Source organism: Pagrus major, chromosome 16, assembly GCF_040436345.1.
Source record: "Pagrus major chromosome 16, Pma_NU_1.0".
Classification (NCBI taxonomy): domain Eukaryota; kingdom Metazoa; phylum Chordata; class Actinopteri; order Spariformes; family Sparidae; genus Pagrus; species Pagrus major.
The window spans coordinates 9,557,652-9,574,740 of record NC_133230.1 but is presented as its reverse complement, the minus strand read 5'-3'; the positions used below and the strand labels follow the sequence as shown (position 1 = coordinate 9,574,740).

The following is a 17,089-nucleotide window of genomic DNA, read 5'->3' as shown; positions in this document are numbered from 1 at the left end:
AGCTTCGAGGTAATGACAACATCCTTTGACGCGAGTCAACATAAGGACTCGGTTACTGCAGTACCTCCCTTCCGCTGATATCATTCACTTCTCGCTTCTCTACAAGCCTCAAATCTCACCGTGAGCAACCCTGCAACACTTAAAATTCACTTCTGAAGCGACGGCACGGCACAAACGCAGCCATATTGCAGATTTAACTGCCTATTTACCTTATTTCCGCAATGGGAATGCTGTGTCGTGATGCCCATAAAATTTGGGGGGATAAGAAACAATGGCAATCGTGCATCTTTTTCAATTTTCACTGGTGCCTCAGCAGCCGAGTGAGAGGCAGAGCGGGGGAACTGGCCTTTACCGGAGGAAAATCACGCAGGTTGCGTTTAGAGCATCACCATCATCATCATCCTCGCAGCAGCAGCATCAGATGGGGAGGATAAGTGGTCCAGGGTGAATAAGGAGGATATTTCCTCCTATGATTCACAGCCGCACTCTCACCTTTGATGAATCCACGCGTGTGTCCGCCGACGTTACAGCTGTCCGAGCGATGAGAAACGGCTCGGGCGATCCATCATCATATTTCAGGCTCCTCTCGCGTCTCATTCGACTTCAATCTTGGGAACTGCGGTTGTGGCCGCACACAGAAACGTACAAGCGCCCCGCTCTGCGCGGCATCATCAGCGACCCAGCGGCAGAGGACGGCAGAGCAGAGCAGAGCGCGAGCAGGCACGGAGATGCCATGCGCGGCCACCTACTATACTTTACGCATGTGCGCACGCACGCTGGTTAAAGGCGCACTACTACTATTGCTGCTTTTACTCTGAATTATGATCCTCAAAATAGAGGGGAGAAGAAACAAGACACACAGATTGAAGTGAATTTAAAGGGACACACCGGTGATTTCCTATTGCACTGACATAAAGTCAGGGGACTCAAAAGAGACAGATTATTATTATTATTATTTTTAAATTAAACAATAACAGCAACAGAGGAAGAGACATCCTGATTTTATGAGTCAAAAAAACACTGGATCCTACATTTCCCATAATGCAATGAGTCCTAAAACTCAAAAATAAGGGAGAATTTTTGTACTTCAGGTTCCTTTGTCTCGTCATCAGGTTTTTTGAGTGGGTTTTTGGATAGATGGCTGAAATAAGGCCTGAGATTTCCACATCTACGAAGTTAAATTAAGCGTCATTACACCAAACATGACCTGACTTGAAAACTATTCTAACTCTAACTTTCCAACTTGTATATTGATCAACTTATAGTAGTGTGTATATTATAGTGTGGTAAGACGTTTAATAGCCTAGTGTGGATGCTGAAATCATGCGACTGCAATATAGTTCATTTATAGCCTCATGTTAATGGCTAATTATGCTTCAAAAACATAAGAGGTGTTCATCTGTGAAGATTACTTCTTTTAATCAAACAAATTTTATTTTAATGCATTTTGTTAATTTGTCTTTTAGCCATGAAGTGCTTCAACTGAGTTTTACTTACACAACCACAGATATTAGGCTATCCCTGCCTCCTAAAAGCCCACTACTCTTAAACTCAACACATCTTATTTTAACTCAAGCTTTCTGCTTTTAATTTGAAAGCTTCAAGCCAAATCTGAGACAATATAGTGCTGCATGGTACTCATCGTGTTGAGTAAATTGAACTCCCCCTTACACCCCTCTGTGTGAGACGAGCACCAGTAAAAACACACAAAATACTTTTCATTATTTATTCATAATAGTCTATAACTTTTGATAAAATACACTTTGTTTACAAGTGCTGATTACTATATTACATTCACCCGGAGTTTAAATGGAGACAGAATGACACAGACGAATTAAACAAATTCACCTAGTGATGAACGTGACATTTTTAAAAGGGTGAGGATTGCCCATGACACTTTAATCCCCACAGTCATTTCTATATAAACTGCTCCTCTGAATGCACACACAACAGGTAACTTCAGTGACACAGGGGACTGCTGCCTGACTCGGGTTTCAGTCGTTATTAACAAAGATTTCAGCTGCCTTTTGGGATGATTGAATGTTTTTGTTAATTGTTTTGCAGTGCAATCCAGTCCCCAACTCAACATGGGTAAATACAGCACCCTAACATCACATTCAACCAAATAAGAGCTAAACATTTATGGAGGATGATTTAAATTTAGTGAATTTTAGTCATTTTTAGTGAAATGACTACTAGCCCTAACATCTTAAACCAATTTTCCACAAGACACAACCCCCCATTTAAAAACAAATACATTTAAAAATGGACTTTCAGTTAATCAACTGATCTAAAAATGGTGCTTTAAAAACATTTTGTTTTCATCAGGTAATGACACAAGTGTAGACAGCTATATTAGACAACATCTCTATGGAAAAATACAGACCAAACGGATCCACTGAAAAAACCTGGGCCATACATAATATTGATACCTGGTCGATTCGAATTATAAAAAGTCAAGTTATTATCTGTACAGCGGTCTGTCCAGTCTAAACAAAATCATAGGAAAAACAGACAGCCAATATATTATTATAGTAAATACCCTGTTGATTTTCAAAAACAATTAGCAAATAGACTTTTTTTTTTATATTAAAATATATTAATTAAAATATATTACTTTGATTAACAAGTCAAACATCAAAAACAAGATCTGATTATTTTGTTTTCTTTAAGGTGACTTTGGCATATTACCTTGGAAATAATTGCTGTGAAACAGGCCTACGTTGCATCTCCAGGAGATTTCAAAACATAATTGATTATAGTTCATTTTTCGAACAGCATGAACACATGAAGGACCTGTTGAGGTAACTCTTCACACTGGCCTTTTTGCATGTTAATATGTGGTCAAGTAAGCGTTTAAACTGTGTTAACATCGTCTTAACGCAGCTACAACAGTGTTCACACCACAAATTTGCTGGTTCATCTGTGCACATCACACACACACATTATTGTACATTATACTGTATAAACATGGTGTAGTATTATTTTATGCTTACAATCATTTAAACCACATTTAAATGGAGGATGTCTGAAAAAAGGCCTTTTTAAAGGAGACCTATTATGCTTGTTTTCCTTTTCTTCAGTGTTTTACATAGGTTGAGCTTGAGCATATAAAAGATCTTGAAATACATTTGCATAATTTATGCCTGGCGGCTAGTTTAGCACCTAAGAATTGATTTAGCACAGCTGCTCTGTCAGGCATGCGTGAGCTGACCAATCAGAGGAGACTGGGTATTCAGGAGGGTGGCATTAAAGAGACAGGAGCTAAAACAGAGTGTTTCATACAGAGGGGGAATACAGTGCTGCAGCACTGCACAGTATGAAGAAACTGGTGTTTTTTTGAGCATTAAAGCATGTAAACCTGTTCTAGTAGTAACCCAAAATAAAATTAAGAACATGAAAATGAGCATAATATGTCTCCTTTGAAGTGAAGTGTTACACCCGCCTGTTAATCGGTGTCATTTTGTACCTCCAAATCATTTTGTAAAACTGCAGCTGAATCATTCTAAGATAAAGCATTTAGCATATTTTAGCATAATTTACTGTTTTTCTCCATTTTCTTTCCAAAGTAAAAATAATAATAAACAATTGAATATGCTCGAGCAATGTGTGCTGCACGAATAAAATAAAAATAAATTTCTACATCTATGAATATGCCGTAAATGAGCAAATATTTACAGTGAAAAAACAAAATCATCTTCATTTTCTCCCCTTGCCTTGAGTGTTTTCTGAGTGTTTGCCACTGCTGATCTTTCTATACAGACATACGAGTGTGAAAAAAAAAACCCACCTCACGTGAGACAATATCTACAAGCTGGCTTTTCGGGGAGAAAATGCAGGTTCACACAGTAGGAAGTGACTCTCTACACCTTGACCTGGAGTGGAAAAGATATAAATTTGTCAAAAGGAACATATAGGCATTTTTATATATAAATGACTCTTCTTTTTCCCTATATTTGAATGTAAGTGCTGTACACAGTAACTACCATATATCCAGGTGGTTTTCAGGTGCTTCGCCCTGTAACTGTTAGTCAAAAAATGATGTGATGTGCAATCCTCACGAGCTGAAGTATCATTCAAAATTTCCTTTTATATTCTCTATCTAAAACTATACATGCTCTTTCTAGTTCTTAAATCTGAGTGTGTTCAGTAATAAATGTACAGTTTTTATATAAAATAGTTACTGTAGGTTGCACTTCCCTGCCATGCGTGCATAAATGCCATATAGGAGGTACTCTACAACCGATGATTATCATTAGCGCCCTTTTTTTTGCCTTTAACCATAACTCATAGGCCCATAATAAAAGTGTCAGTCTAAAACACAACAGTCATTATGTTCTACAAAAATAGCAACATTCATTTTCCCCTTAGTTTTTTCAAAACTACACATATATATATATTTATAAAAATATATCACACTAATCCTAGCTGAGTGCAAACACTGCCAGATTTTATATTTGTCACACATCTGACAGACTACTGATTTGATTGAAAACTGATTGACATTTCTACCAAAAAATTGCACAAAACAACTTTTCATAGATGTTGGTGAAACAAAAGACCATCCAGTGTAAATCCTTGCCTTTCAACAGCAACCACATACATGCTGGTTACGGCTTGCGTGCTCCGCCCGAGCGCTGGTTCTGTATCGATTCTGGATGATCTGCTTCTGCTTTGTGCCTTGCTCCAAAGCAAATCAAACCACATTATCTTCTAGTTATTATTAAGTTCATATCATCGCACGACTAAACATGACACACACAGTTTTGAGGGGCCGATGCAGTCATCGTGGCAAAAGGCGCCACATCCTTTGCACATGATCATCGCCTTCAGGCGGCAGTAGCATTTAGACTGGACATCCTCCATGTTGGAGCCCTCTATATACGACTGTTCAGGTGAGGGCTCCCCCTGGTTGCCGTGGTCTAACGAGTGACCGGCAGGAATGGTGGTGACAGTCACTGAGAAAGACATGACGCTCCCATGGACGCCGCCGCCGTCTGCCTCTGATGAGGCATTGGAAGATCCAGCACCTGCAGTGCTGTGGTTCAAAGTGTGAGGTACAGACATGCTGATAGTGCCACCGTAGCACGATGCTGCCACGGGTTCCTGATTATCGAGCGTTCTCTGGGTTTGAAAGGCAGGCGTCCGCTGGTGGCTGGGGTCTACTTGGGTACGATATGGCTCGGAGTTTCCATGTTTACTATTGCAGAGTTGGAGGTGCCTTCGGTGTGACTGAAAAAAAGGGCTGGTGTCTTTGGCTGTCGCACTGGTGCTGTTGTTGTCGGCACCAGCTGCACTATCCTCTGATCCAGGCTCAGTCTTTACATTGGAGCAAGGCTGAACGCTCCCTGCTTCATCACACTTGGTTATTGAGTATACCTGCTGCTCTGTTTTGACCCCAGAAACGGCAGAGAAAACTTTCCTGGCTGGTTCTTCTTCCTTAGCCGCCTCCTCGCCTTCTGCGCTTTCCCTTTTTAAAATGGACACAGACGTGTTTGGGATGGCAGACTGGTGCAGTCTCTTGCTCTCTGGTCCTCGACCGTATGTAGACACATTGAGCAGGTAGTGTCCTGTCATGGCCGGCCTGGGCGTCCTCTTACGACCAAGAAATCCTACCGAGATCCTGGATTGGTCCTGGCGCTCATCTGCATGCACCAGCTGATGGACTTTGTACTGAGGGTGCTGAGGCCCCATACCACCAAAAGGCTGGCTGTGCTGGACTTTTCTCTGCATGAGAGCCTGTAGGATCTGCTCCTGAGTCTCCTTATCAGGAAGTTCCCTGTGATGTCTGGTGAATTCGGAGAAAACTCCTGCTCGTCCTGCTGTAGTGAGCTGCTGGGACATCTGCTTATCAGCCCTGTGCTCAGCATGTGTGTGTGAGTGTGATGTCTTCCCCTTACTACCAGAGGGTATGTTAGACATCTTCACTTCCACCTTGGATAGTGGTTTTGGGAGGATCTGCTCCAATGGAACCTCTTTGCCCTGCAGAAGCTGAGTGACCAATGGGTTATTTGCAGGGATACAGGAGCTGGTCCTGGTGGATAATCCAGCAAGTGATGGGTTTTCCTGTCCCTTTACAGCATGCACAGATGGAGTGGGTTGAGTTGATGCGTTTGAACCCTTTTGAACACTATGGGGTCCTGCACTCACCATACCAGCAGAATGACCTTTGTGTTTCTCATCAGTTATGCTTGAGGAAAACATTTGAGGCTGGTTTGGGCTTAGCTGACCAAAGTCCAATGGGCAAGAAGGAGGTGTACTTTCGGAGGCTGGTAACCTGGTTGATGCCTGTGGAGATGTTGGGCTAGGGCTGGGCGATGGATGTGTCAGTTCAGCACTGCCTCCCCCTGGCCCTGGGCCTGGCACGGGTCCCTTCGATGCAGATGATACGGCAGCAGCCGCTGCTCGCTGTGCTCGGGCAAGCTGAGCTTTAGCTTTAATGTCAGCAAGAGTGCGAGCACCAGTGCGGCCTGGGCTGCTAAGTGGGGCTGGGAGGGGTGTCCTTGGTGAGACTTGGCTAGGTGACAGAGGAACTGGAAGAATTCGAGACACTGGGATCTGCAACATGAAAAAGAGATTTATTTAAAAATATGCATATACATTAATGAAAACATCAATTATACAAAAATAACTAAAGGTTTCCCATACCAAAGCTAAATACACTACTTCTGTGTCTCATTATCACCTCCTCACAGCTACAAACCCCTGCTGAATGTAGCTAATTTAGGGATTTAATAGGAGAGCTAAGAATGTTTGGAACATACTGAGCATGAAGTCAGAGAAATGCAGGAGAGGTTTAAGACATTTCTGTGGATAATTTGATCATTTTTTATCTCTCTAGGTTGCCTCTGGAATCCACTCTAACTGCTCTAAATCCAATCTGACAACAGCTGAAGCAAGAATCAAGCTACAATCTTGTCAGAGCCACCTTTCAAGCATACAAGTGGCAATTTTTTTTTAAAGTAAAACGATTAGATGGATCAGAGGAAACTTTGAGTACACAAACATTTCCCTACCTTGAGTGGTGGAACCCTCTGATTTGTAGGAGTTGTTGGAGTTGTTGGAGTTGGTGTAGGAGGGCTGGATGTGGATGATGCTGGAGGAGATACAGAAGAGACTGAAGACACAGAGGAAACTGAGGACATACGTGGCCTTTTCTCTGGCGTCAATTTACCCTCCATCTCACTGACAGATTTCCTTTTCAGCAGCTCTGTGGGGCCACTGGGCTCAGGGATGACTTCGCTCTCCTCAGCAGACTTAACCACAGACACGGGCTGATCCTCTTTTAACTCTGAACTAGCTGCTGGTGGACGGCTCTTCTTCGCAGGCGACTGGGGGAGCTCCTCAGTCTCCTCCTCCACTTTCTCTTTATGCTCCTTTTCAGGCAGGGCCCGTTCAGTCCGACTCTCAACCTCAGGCGTTTTCACCGCAGGAGGTGGCGCAGACTGCGCTGCTGTGCTCAACCTACGATCCTCAGCGTATTGGGAGCGCCGTGTCTTCATGGGCTCTGTGGTGAAGACTGGCTCTTTGTGAGCAGGTGGTGCCTTCAGAGGTACTTGTGTTGCCTTCATGTTTTTCAGAGCCATAGCAGCAGCATCAGTCTGGCTGCTGTCCTTCATGCCCTTGGGATCCTCTGGTTTTTGAGCGGCAGGTCCTGTCTGATGAGATTGGAACTGGGGCCTGGCAGACTCCTGATTCTGATCAGCCTTTGTCAGCTCTTTGGATTCCTCAAAGCTGAGCCCAGAACTATACAGAGAGAAGAGGGAGGTAGGAAGACAGACAAAAAATTAATCAAATTTTTGCTTTCTTTACACACCGTGTGTTTAAAGGAATTGTTTGGAATACACACAATGTTGAAAATGACTCAAAACATCCTACAAAGTACATTTCAGGCACTAGTTTTACAGATCACAGAAAAAAAAACACTTTGGTGTAGTTTTTTACTCAGATTCCCTACATTCATGATCATTTTTGAAATTGTTAGATAATCTGAATTTATACCAAGTTGTGCCTTTTTTTTATAAGATTCGTAGAGCTCTTAGAGAGTAATATTTAGGCACTTTCAACGTACATAAACCAAAACTTTGTCGTAGTATTTATTATCACACAGAATTGTCAGGATAAACACAATGGGTATACTTCACACAATTCCTTTATACCCACAGGAATCACATTGTCACTTTGTCCATTTTATCAGCTGTATTGGATTAATCATAACTTTAAGATCATAAAGTAAAACCTACTTTTCACCATAATAGTTTTCAAAGAAGGCCTCCTTCCAGTGCTCAACTTTCTTTTCCTTCTCGATCTCTTGGCGCATTCGTAGCTGCAACTCAGGAGTGAATTCTCCTGTAAAGGAGAAAGTTACATAATAAAAAAAAAGAAGGTTATTATACTTGGTTACATAATTCTAACTTTGAATGTAAACTGAATGCTGTTTTTATCAGCTGGAAGCGGCTGTACTGACCCTCAGAAAGTCTTTCCTTCCAAGACTGTGCTGCTGATGTGAAGAACTCATTGTTTAAGGCAGAACTAGTGACCTTCAGAAGGCCGTCCATGCAAGCCTGGGGAGAGGAGGCACAATGTTATGACTAGCATCATCACTATCACATCACTGCAGCAGTACATCAACTTGTACTTATGTATAAATACACATGTAGAATCAGTGAACACAGAATGCTGTACAGAATTTATAGCTGTATATCCATGTGCAGAGATCTTTTAAAAATATTTCAAAACTATTTTGTAAGTTAGTTTACATAATACATCAATTGACAGGGAAGATGAGGAATGGCATGCAATAATATTACATTAGATATACTGTTATACAATGCAACAGACACATTAAAAGTATGTATAATCTTAGAGCCACCTGCCGGTCAACTTCAGGCAGTAGTTTGAGCAGCCTCTGTTGGCAGTCGGGGGGCAGGACAGAGAAGGTGTGCTTGTTGATGATCGCCCGCAGGTTGGTGTTAACCAAAATGGAGTCCGGTGTTTCCACATCTATGTTACACTTGGTACGTTTCAGCTGCCCTGCAAAGCCAAACAGGAAACAGAAGTAAGCCAAGACAGATCTAGCAGAGTAGAATGATGTTGATCTTGCAATAGTAATCTTGAGTAATTTACTTTCACAAGTAGATTTATTTAGTTTTTTGTTCTGCAAATGTTGAATCATTTCACTTGTACCGCAGCTTCTTGAAATAATGCAGTTAGCTCATTCTGAGTCCAAGCAAGCAGGCAGATATACGTTTGCAACCAACTGTCGTATTATGTCATATTATTTTTAACAATTTTAATGGAAAAGATCGTCAACAAATGCCATGAAAAGACCAGAACCAACAATGCATATGTCCGTCTCCCTGTACTTTTTGACTTCTCTACTTTGTCTATGGCATAAAGCCCCAACCACATTGGCTACTACTGAAGAAATTATCTTTAGAAACACAAATATATAGTATAGTAATATGAGGCTGAATAATGTCCTAAAAGAGCTGGCCACTGTAGTCTTCAGTAAAGCTCGACCAATATATCAATTGGCTTAAGTTTACTTTTCCAGGCACTGATGACTTTTTCGACAATTAAGTTCATTGTTAAATAGTAAAATATCTTGCCTCTGTTACATATATTTGTTACAAGTGTTTAATAGACACATTTGCAAAAAATGTGTGTATATCAGCTGATATATCAATATTGGAATTTCTTAACATCCTGATATCAGTATGAGCATCGGCATTGGCCTGAATAATTAAGCATCAGCTGGGCTCTAGTTTTTAGTAAAGCAACTAAATCAGGAGTAAATAGGGCATTTGTTGCGGTACTAGCAGGAGGACAGTGTAGCTGAGATTGAATTAAAATCTCAGTCTGTGTTCACTGTAATTAAAGAACATCCAGTGCAAATATGTAGTTTGTAATTTTTTTTAAGATTGGATACTTGGAATACTCTGGTCTATGTTTTGGTCTTTTCCTGGGATTTGTTGAAAGTACCAAAAATACCGAACATCACCAGCCCTGTCCTTTAAGATTTCCAAACTAACTTGATTACATTTAAGTATACGTGAGACTTACCTGCACTGAGGCGGCTTGACCTCTGGGAAACCTTTCTTGGGACGACTGGGTGGCATAAGTCTGTTTGGACAGAGGGAAAGAAGCTCTGAGAAATTGCAGATCAGACATCTAACTGCTTCCCTATTAATGCCGCCAAATATATGAGTCATGACTGAATTGTGCAAATACAATGCCTCTGCATTTCAGTAATTTATCTTGAAAACAGAGTGTAATATCATGCAATGAATATTAGTAAAATGTCATAACTGAATGAATATCACACCTGATTTCTGTGAGCTGGAGCTATTGCTCAAGCCCAGTGTGTAACTGTTAATTTCATTTGATATTGAATTTGACAATATAATAGCTGCCACCTACCAGTCTTTGTAGTAATGTCAGCCATATCTTTGATGGTTTTCAGAAGCAGTCTGGGACTGGAGGTGGTTGGCATTCCTCCCTGTCTGCGCTGGTTTCTCTGTTGCTGCTGCTTCAAGGCCTCAAAGAACAAAAAATAAGGAAGAATAAAATAGCCAGCAGTATGAGAAAAAGAGAGTGTGAATGTGTGTAACCCTCTGTTTCCCTGCAACTAGTCCCCCAGGGCTACTTGCCTGGTTAAATAACAGCTAAATAACAGTGCAGCAATGAAACAGTGGTTGCATAACACGAGCATAAATCATCTTTCTGTTATAAAGCAGTCCAGGAGTCTGATCACCTCACAAACACAATGTCAACAGAATAAAAAAGCAATCCAAAACAGCCCACTGTGTGCCTTTCTTTTGTTTAAGCTGATCAAAAAGAAAAGAAAATCAACAAAAAAAAATACACAATAGGTCTCTCCAGCACTGATATTTAAGCCAAATCGCCATCCTCCAGTGTTGCATACGCCCAATAAATGAATATAAATTGGTCTTACAGAGCTGAAAATTCCACACCAGCACAGATGGAGTGAATTACAACGTGTGCAATCAAGTGAAATCCAAATAAATGGAACACAAAAGGCACAAAGCAGCCAATAGGAAAATGTTGAACGGGTGGATTATAAGGACGCAGACTACTGTAAAACCAGCTATAGGCACTTTTCCCTGACGCCTCATCGTTTTAATATAATCAGAACAAGATGTTGCACAGACAGGGAATGAAAGGATAAACATGGGTTATGTACGTGTTTCCTTACGTGTCAGCAAAAAAGTTAGAAAAATCTGGTGAAATCTGTACGTTAGTATTTTGACATGGATTAGAAATGTGAAAATAATCTTAACAATTCACATACAATAATAACCTTAGTTGTTGAGGGACAGTTGATTTAGATTCAGCTCTGTTTTTTTTTAGTCTCATCTAAAAATTCTACACTTATCAAGGCTAGAAAAACTGCATGAAAACTACAGATGGGACTCAAAAAACGTTTTTTTAGATTGTCCGATCCATTGGAATTGTATTCCTGTGTCACCTTGTTGACTCAAAATTTGAACTGAAATGTTTGCATCCTTTCTCAAGAGTAGAAGAACCAGATTTTTAGTAGGTCACCTGCTTTCCTAGAGGTCAGTTATGTGCAGAGCTGCAACGATCAGTCGACTAATCGATGGGTTGATCGAAAGAAAATCTATTGCACATTATTTTGATAAATGGTTCCAGCACACTTGGGGGTCTGGGAAATTGTGATGTTTCTACATTGTGTTCAGACTCGGAGATAATAAAACAGAATTAATGAGGGAACCTGAAACAATCAGACTGCTAAGCAGAATCAATTATGACATTGGTATCAATAAAATCTTGTCAATTCCCATCCTTAATAAAAACATTGCTACACATAACAAGAAAGTACTTTTGTGTTGCAGAGTGGGCTGGCAAGGATTTACACAGAACGGGTGCAAGTAAATGAGGGTGTGGCAGGAACTTGTGTAACATCTGAGATGTGTGTTTGCACAAAAAGTGAAAATGACAATAAACGATTAGAAATAGAGTATACACAATCCATCAGTACCTGTTTCAGAGCTTTCTTGCTGTGTTTCTGCGAAGGAGAGATGAGTTTACTGGTGGGGACAGAGGGCGACGAGCATCGAGGCTGCGGAGAGGACGGCTGTGACTGCAGCTTGGAGGGAACTATGAAATACGAAAGCACGAAACAGATGTTACAAAATACACTTCCTGAGGGTGGTGTGCAAACCTTATCCCATCATGCTTTTGTTTTGATGAAACCGAAACCATCACAGTGCACAAAGAAGCAGATTACGTTACAAGACTAAAATATCACCACAATAGGAAGATTGTTCACAACAACCTCCCTGTTATATATTTCTGATAAAAACACCTTTTCTACATACTGCAGCAGCTCCACTGGTATCTTTTTTCAACAGCACTTCATTTGCATATGACTTTGCGGCATTCCATATTGATTAGTTCAAAAATAAAACTATATCGAGTCCTCCCACTCAGATGTAAACCAAGGTTATTTGCTTGGCAGTTTCTAACTTGTGCATAATGAGGAAGTAGTCACGGGTCATGCTGAGAAAATACAGTTTCCTGTTTTAACAGTCACAATAATGTGAGTCAGTAAGAGCACAGCCTGAGAAAAACAAAATAATTGGTACTTGAGGAAAAGCTCAATCTCCGACATTGCACTGCAATCAGGCACAATCAGTTGTGCAACAAAGGAGCAAAAACTGCTCGGACGCGACAGCCACGTGCAGCCAGCAGCTTCCCCGCGGACGATTTCTACTAAACACGTTATGGACGCAGCGTGTTGGTTGAAAGACAAAAACCCACCTTTTGCTATCATCGTGTCTGATGCTCAGTATATTCCAGGAATTACTTTTCGATGAGATGGTGTAATTTAAGTTTGTGGCAAAGCCACCTTCTCTCAACCTGCCTCTACTACTGCTGCTTCAGCTGGTTTCCTGTGTTTCCGCAATGACTTTGAACAACTGCTGAGAAGGGGCGTTAACTTTCAGAGTCATAACAGAGCAAGGTAACCAACCAGAGAAAATCAGCCTTACATATATATATGCGTTATACTTTATCGATGGTGAACATGGTATCTTTCTCTTGTATTGATTCAACCCGAATGATTGTTGACCAGTAGTGACAAATATGCAACAACAAAGAAGCCCATAATCTTTACTAGTACAAACATCACTTGTAAATAAAGCTGTTCCTGGAATATTTAAATATTTGGGCAATCAGGCCATTTATAATGTTGATTGGTGAATCCTGCATGACACAAAAGGCACTTGGAGATGACAGTCTGTAAACCTTATATAAGGGCCCTGACACACTAGGCCAAATGGTCAGATATTGGCCAATGTCGGGGCCGCGCCCCTGGGTCTAGTCTTTGTGGTGTGTCCCGCACAGTTGGCACTATTCGGCCTCTTCACCAGTGCCATTTGCAACTTTTTATCAGACATATTCTTAATTAGAAGTGTCTATATTAGCAAGAGAGGTGTGAAAAAAATGTTGTTTAATCATCATGGCAACAGTTTGTTTATCCACTGTATAGAGTCTTCTGGTTTCCCTTTATTCTTCTGCGGTATGGAGAGGGTATGCACAGGTGCAGAACATATGAGATAGTTGGCCATCAGCTGTAGTCTTTGCGGTGTGGTCAAGTGCAGCTTTTCAGCCGAGACACAGGCGATGTGTGGCAACACAACAGTTGGCTTTTGTTTCTGCGAGTTCTTTGATACCTGCTTGGTGTGTCTGGGCCCTAAAGGAACGACTGAAGAGATGCAGTGGTGTACCACTTGTGAATAATGATCCTGTGTGCGGTGCAAAGTACCTCGTCGCATCCACCTTCCTCTCCTGCCCTCTTGAGCAATGGCACCGCTGTTGTTTTCTGTGCTTTGGGAGTCTGAAAGATTGTCGCTGCTCTCGTCAGAGCCCTCCTCAGACAGCTCCTTTGCTACATCTGAGATGTCCTTCTACAGAAAGTCAAATAGAGTACAAAGAGTGTATTATTTTCATGTTATGGATACAGAAAAAGAACAGCCAAGCAGATGTCCAAAAGCATCTTCTGGGGTACACACAATGCTCTAATCTAATCTTACCTGTCTCTAAAATAGACTGAAAAATGATTGTCGTCACCAAAATGAATGATTGTGAGTGATCTTTTTCATAATAGATTTCACAATAGTGAAAGGTGCTTTGTATCTAACTGACCTTTAACGTGTAGACCCCCATTCTGCCAGGAACTTTGTAGAAGATCCCCTCCTCGCCGCGGGAGTTCGTGTGCAGCATTGCATTCAGACATGCCAGCGGTGAGGTTCCACTAGATCATAAGACAAAAACGCAAATTACACATCTGCTCCCCAATAAACCACAGCTGGGAGAAAGCTGCAAGAGGGGTAAATGCTGGTCTGATATCTGGGGAAAAACCGCTATCATGCATCAAGAGAACACGTGGGAGTTCAGGTCGGATGAACATCAGTACGGTTGTGGGGGAACGTTTTATACAGAATCAGTTGCAGAAAACTGGTTCAAGACTAATCTAATCAATGTAAGGAATTCATGTCCTTAATTTAAACTGATCTGACAGAACTATGTCTGTTGCAAATATCTGTTCTAGTCTCAGCAGTCACACCAGAGATGTATCCAAAGGTATTTGTCAAAAATGACATTTCTTAGTCGTACAAATATCGCAGGCCAACAACTGCCAGTTAATTTATCTCCTCTCACTTAATTCTGTGGATAATGTCATGTAGCGGTGTTGAACTTTCAAACCTATTTAGTGCCCATGCTTTATTTTGTTAGAATGTTTAGTAATTTACCAAACCGGAAAACAGAATTATGCTTTTATGCAACAGGTGGCTGTAGATGGCCACGGCACGTGTAGCTGAAATATGAGTGTAAGTCTAACACTGCATCTATGCAACTGGACCTAGGACATGTTATTGTTAATAACATGCAAAAGGCAAAAAGCCAAACAAAGTGGCATTGCAGTGAGTTTGTTAAGATAAGGGGTGGGGGGGGGGTCTAGCTTTTTTCTTACCTTCTGGATGAGAACAGTGACAATGAAACAAAAAGAGACGAAACAATTATTAATTAACAAGAGAAAGGAAAGTACATGGCATGGTATCAATAACAGAGGGAGGAAGCTGCAGTGCTCTCTCTCTCTCTCACACACACACACACACATGAAAATGTCTTCTACCTAAAGGGCGTTCGCCGCAGTAAAGCTACAGCACCGAGAAATTATTTACCTTATTTCCTTCAGCCTTTCTCTTTGGATAACCTGCAAGATCTCTTTATGGCTCATAGGCGTATTGGGATATTTCTCCAAAACCTAGAATAATAAATTATCAGAATAAAAAAAAAAAAGAGAGAGTGAGAGTGGTTATCATTAAAACATGATGTGATCTCTATTTCAGCCCGAAGCCTGAGATTTTACATGCTGAAGCTTTCTATAGGGTTTCCACAAAGCCTCAATTCCCTCAACTGTATAAGTACAGGATGTTACGCTAAGAAAAATCAAGACCACAAGCCTTTTGTAAACATTGTGGCTTCTTTGCTTTTAATAGATTTAGATCTTCTGCTATGATGCTGGCCTATAGCCTACTCTCAAGATCAAATGCACATGCTAAATAACAGGTGGTTATTACTGAGCAATCGTTTTCACATATGGCTGTCAATCAAGGAAACACTGCCTTATTTTGAGGCATGAACAGGGAATGCAGCAAGATTACAGACACTTTCATTAAACCTTAGTAGGAGCTAACTGCAAAACATGTCAACAAAAACACCTCACAGTACAGTGACATTACAGACACTTTGACGACACTTTTTCTCCCATCTTGCACATTTGTGTACAACCCCACATTGCTTTAACATGTGGAGAATCGCAATGAAAATAGCTTAAAGGGTGTGTAAAAAGAAATCTATTATAACAATTTAGTATCTATGGAGTTAGCTTCGTTTGTGAGCAAAGTATCAATTGCGATTAACTCAATGGGGCTAATACATCTCTGGAAGTATGTACACAGAAGCAGCAAAGTTACATTTCCATTATGAAATAGTTGTTGGGAGTTTGGATATTTTGAATTCATTAGCATGCTAGGCTAGGCAGCGAGCTACGAAGCTAGCAACATTCAGCACTGATAACGTCTCGACAAACGCTGGCGTGCGAGAGATAAACACAGCGATTTGTTGCCGAGTTAAGTTCACACGGGTGTAATTCGTGTCATACGCACACCAAATGTTTTGCTGTGTTTTATCTGCAAACTGTTATCAGACAAACTTGTTGACCAACTGAGTTGCGTTAGCGGCAGCTAGCGTGCTAACCGAGCTAGCGCGCAACACTGACGCGCTTACTTCTTATTCAAATCGGTGACAGACATGTCAGCCGTGCTGCCTGGACGCAACACGGAGAAATGTTTGAGGAGGGGGGGGGGGGCGATGCTTGGATGCACACGGCTGACATTTGTTTTTCGCCGCGTTTGTGCACAACGGTGTCGGGTAAGCGAAGCTAAAGTGACAGCGGTCCTCCCAATGTCTAAACACGGGCCTCGCGCGGTGTACGCAACATTTCGTCTCCACCAGCAGGTCATGAACTCATAAACACAGTTGTACAAGTGGGAGCGTTCAAGGAAAACAACCACAACAAACGGGAGGTAAAAACACCAAGAATACCGTTTTAGCGGCTTCCGCCCACGTCCTCCCCTTCTTTTTCTTCTGCCTCTCCCTCATTGTCGGCGTCTTGTTGCAGAGTAATGTTGAATTTGTCTGATCCAGTTGAAATGTTGGTTTAGTTACCGCGTAAGATCCACTCCGTCTGCCATGTTGGACTTACTGTAAAGAGTCATGTGACTCCGAAGGAAACGTCATCTTACTGTATATAGCTGTCATTTCAGAAGTCTCCCAAGTTTTTTTCCCCCTCGCATATATATTTATAAAAGCTGTCAGCTGCAATTATGAGCAGGATCACAGGGGGGAGGACCGCAGCTCTTTGGACAAACACAGAAAAAAGGCAGTTCAAGATCATTTCAGTCTGTTTATTTTCATGTGTAAGCAAATGGACTTTTTGCACGATTTCACGACTATGAAAAAATAAGGCAGCTAA

General features: G+C 41.3%; 1 protein-coding gene across 1 annotated transcript; it reads right to left on the bottom strand.

Annotated features, from left to right (window-relative positions):
• Positions 1–1,712: 1,712 nt before the first annotated feature.
• On the bottom strand, positions 1,713–16,857 carry asxl2 (ASXL transcriptional regulator 2). Its single transcript, XM_073483686.1, has 12 exons — positions 16,660–16,857; positions 15,234–15,316; positions 14,194–14,302; positions 13,814–13,955; positions 12,026–12,144; positions 10,423–10,540; positions 10,066–10,125; positions 8,873–9,033; positions 8,468–8,564; positions 8,244–8,349; positions 7,017–7,746; positions 1,713–6,558 (listed from the first exon to the last, which is right to left on the bottom strand). The coding sequence occupies exons 1-12, from the start codon at positions 16,714–16,716 to the stop codon at positions 4,735–4,737; spliced, it is 3,606 nt and encodes a 1,201-aa protein (XP_073339787.1). The 5' UTR covers positions 16,717–16,857; the 3' UTR covers positions 1,713–4,734.
• Between the last annotated feature and the right edge of the window lie 232 nt (positions 16,858–17,089).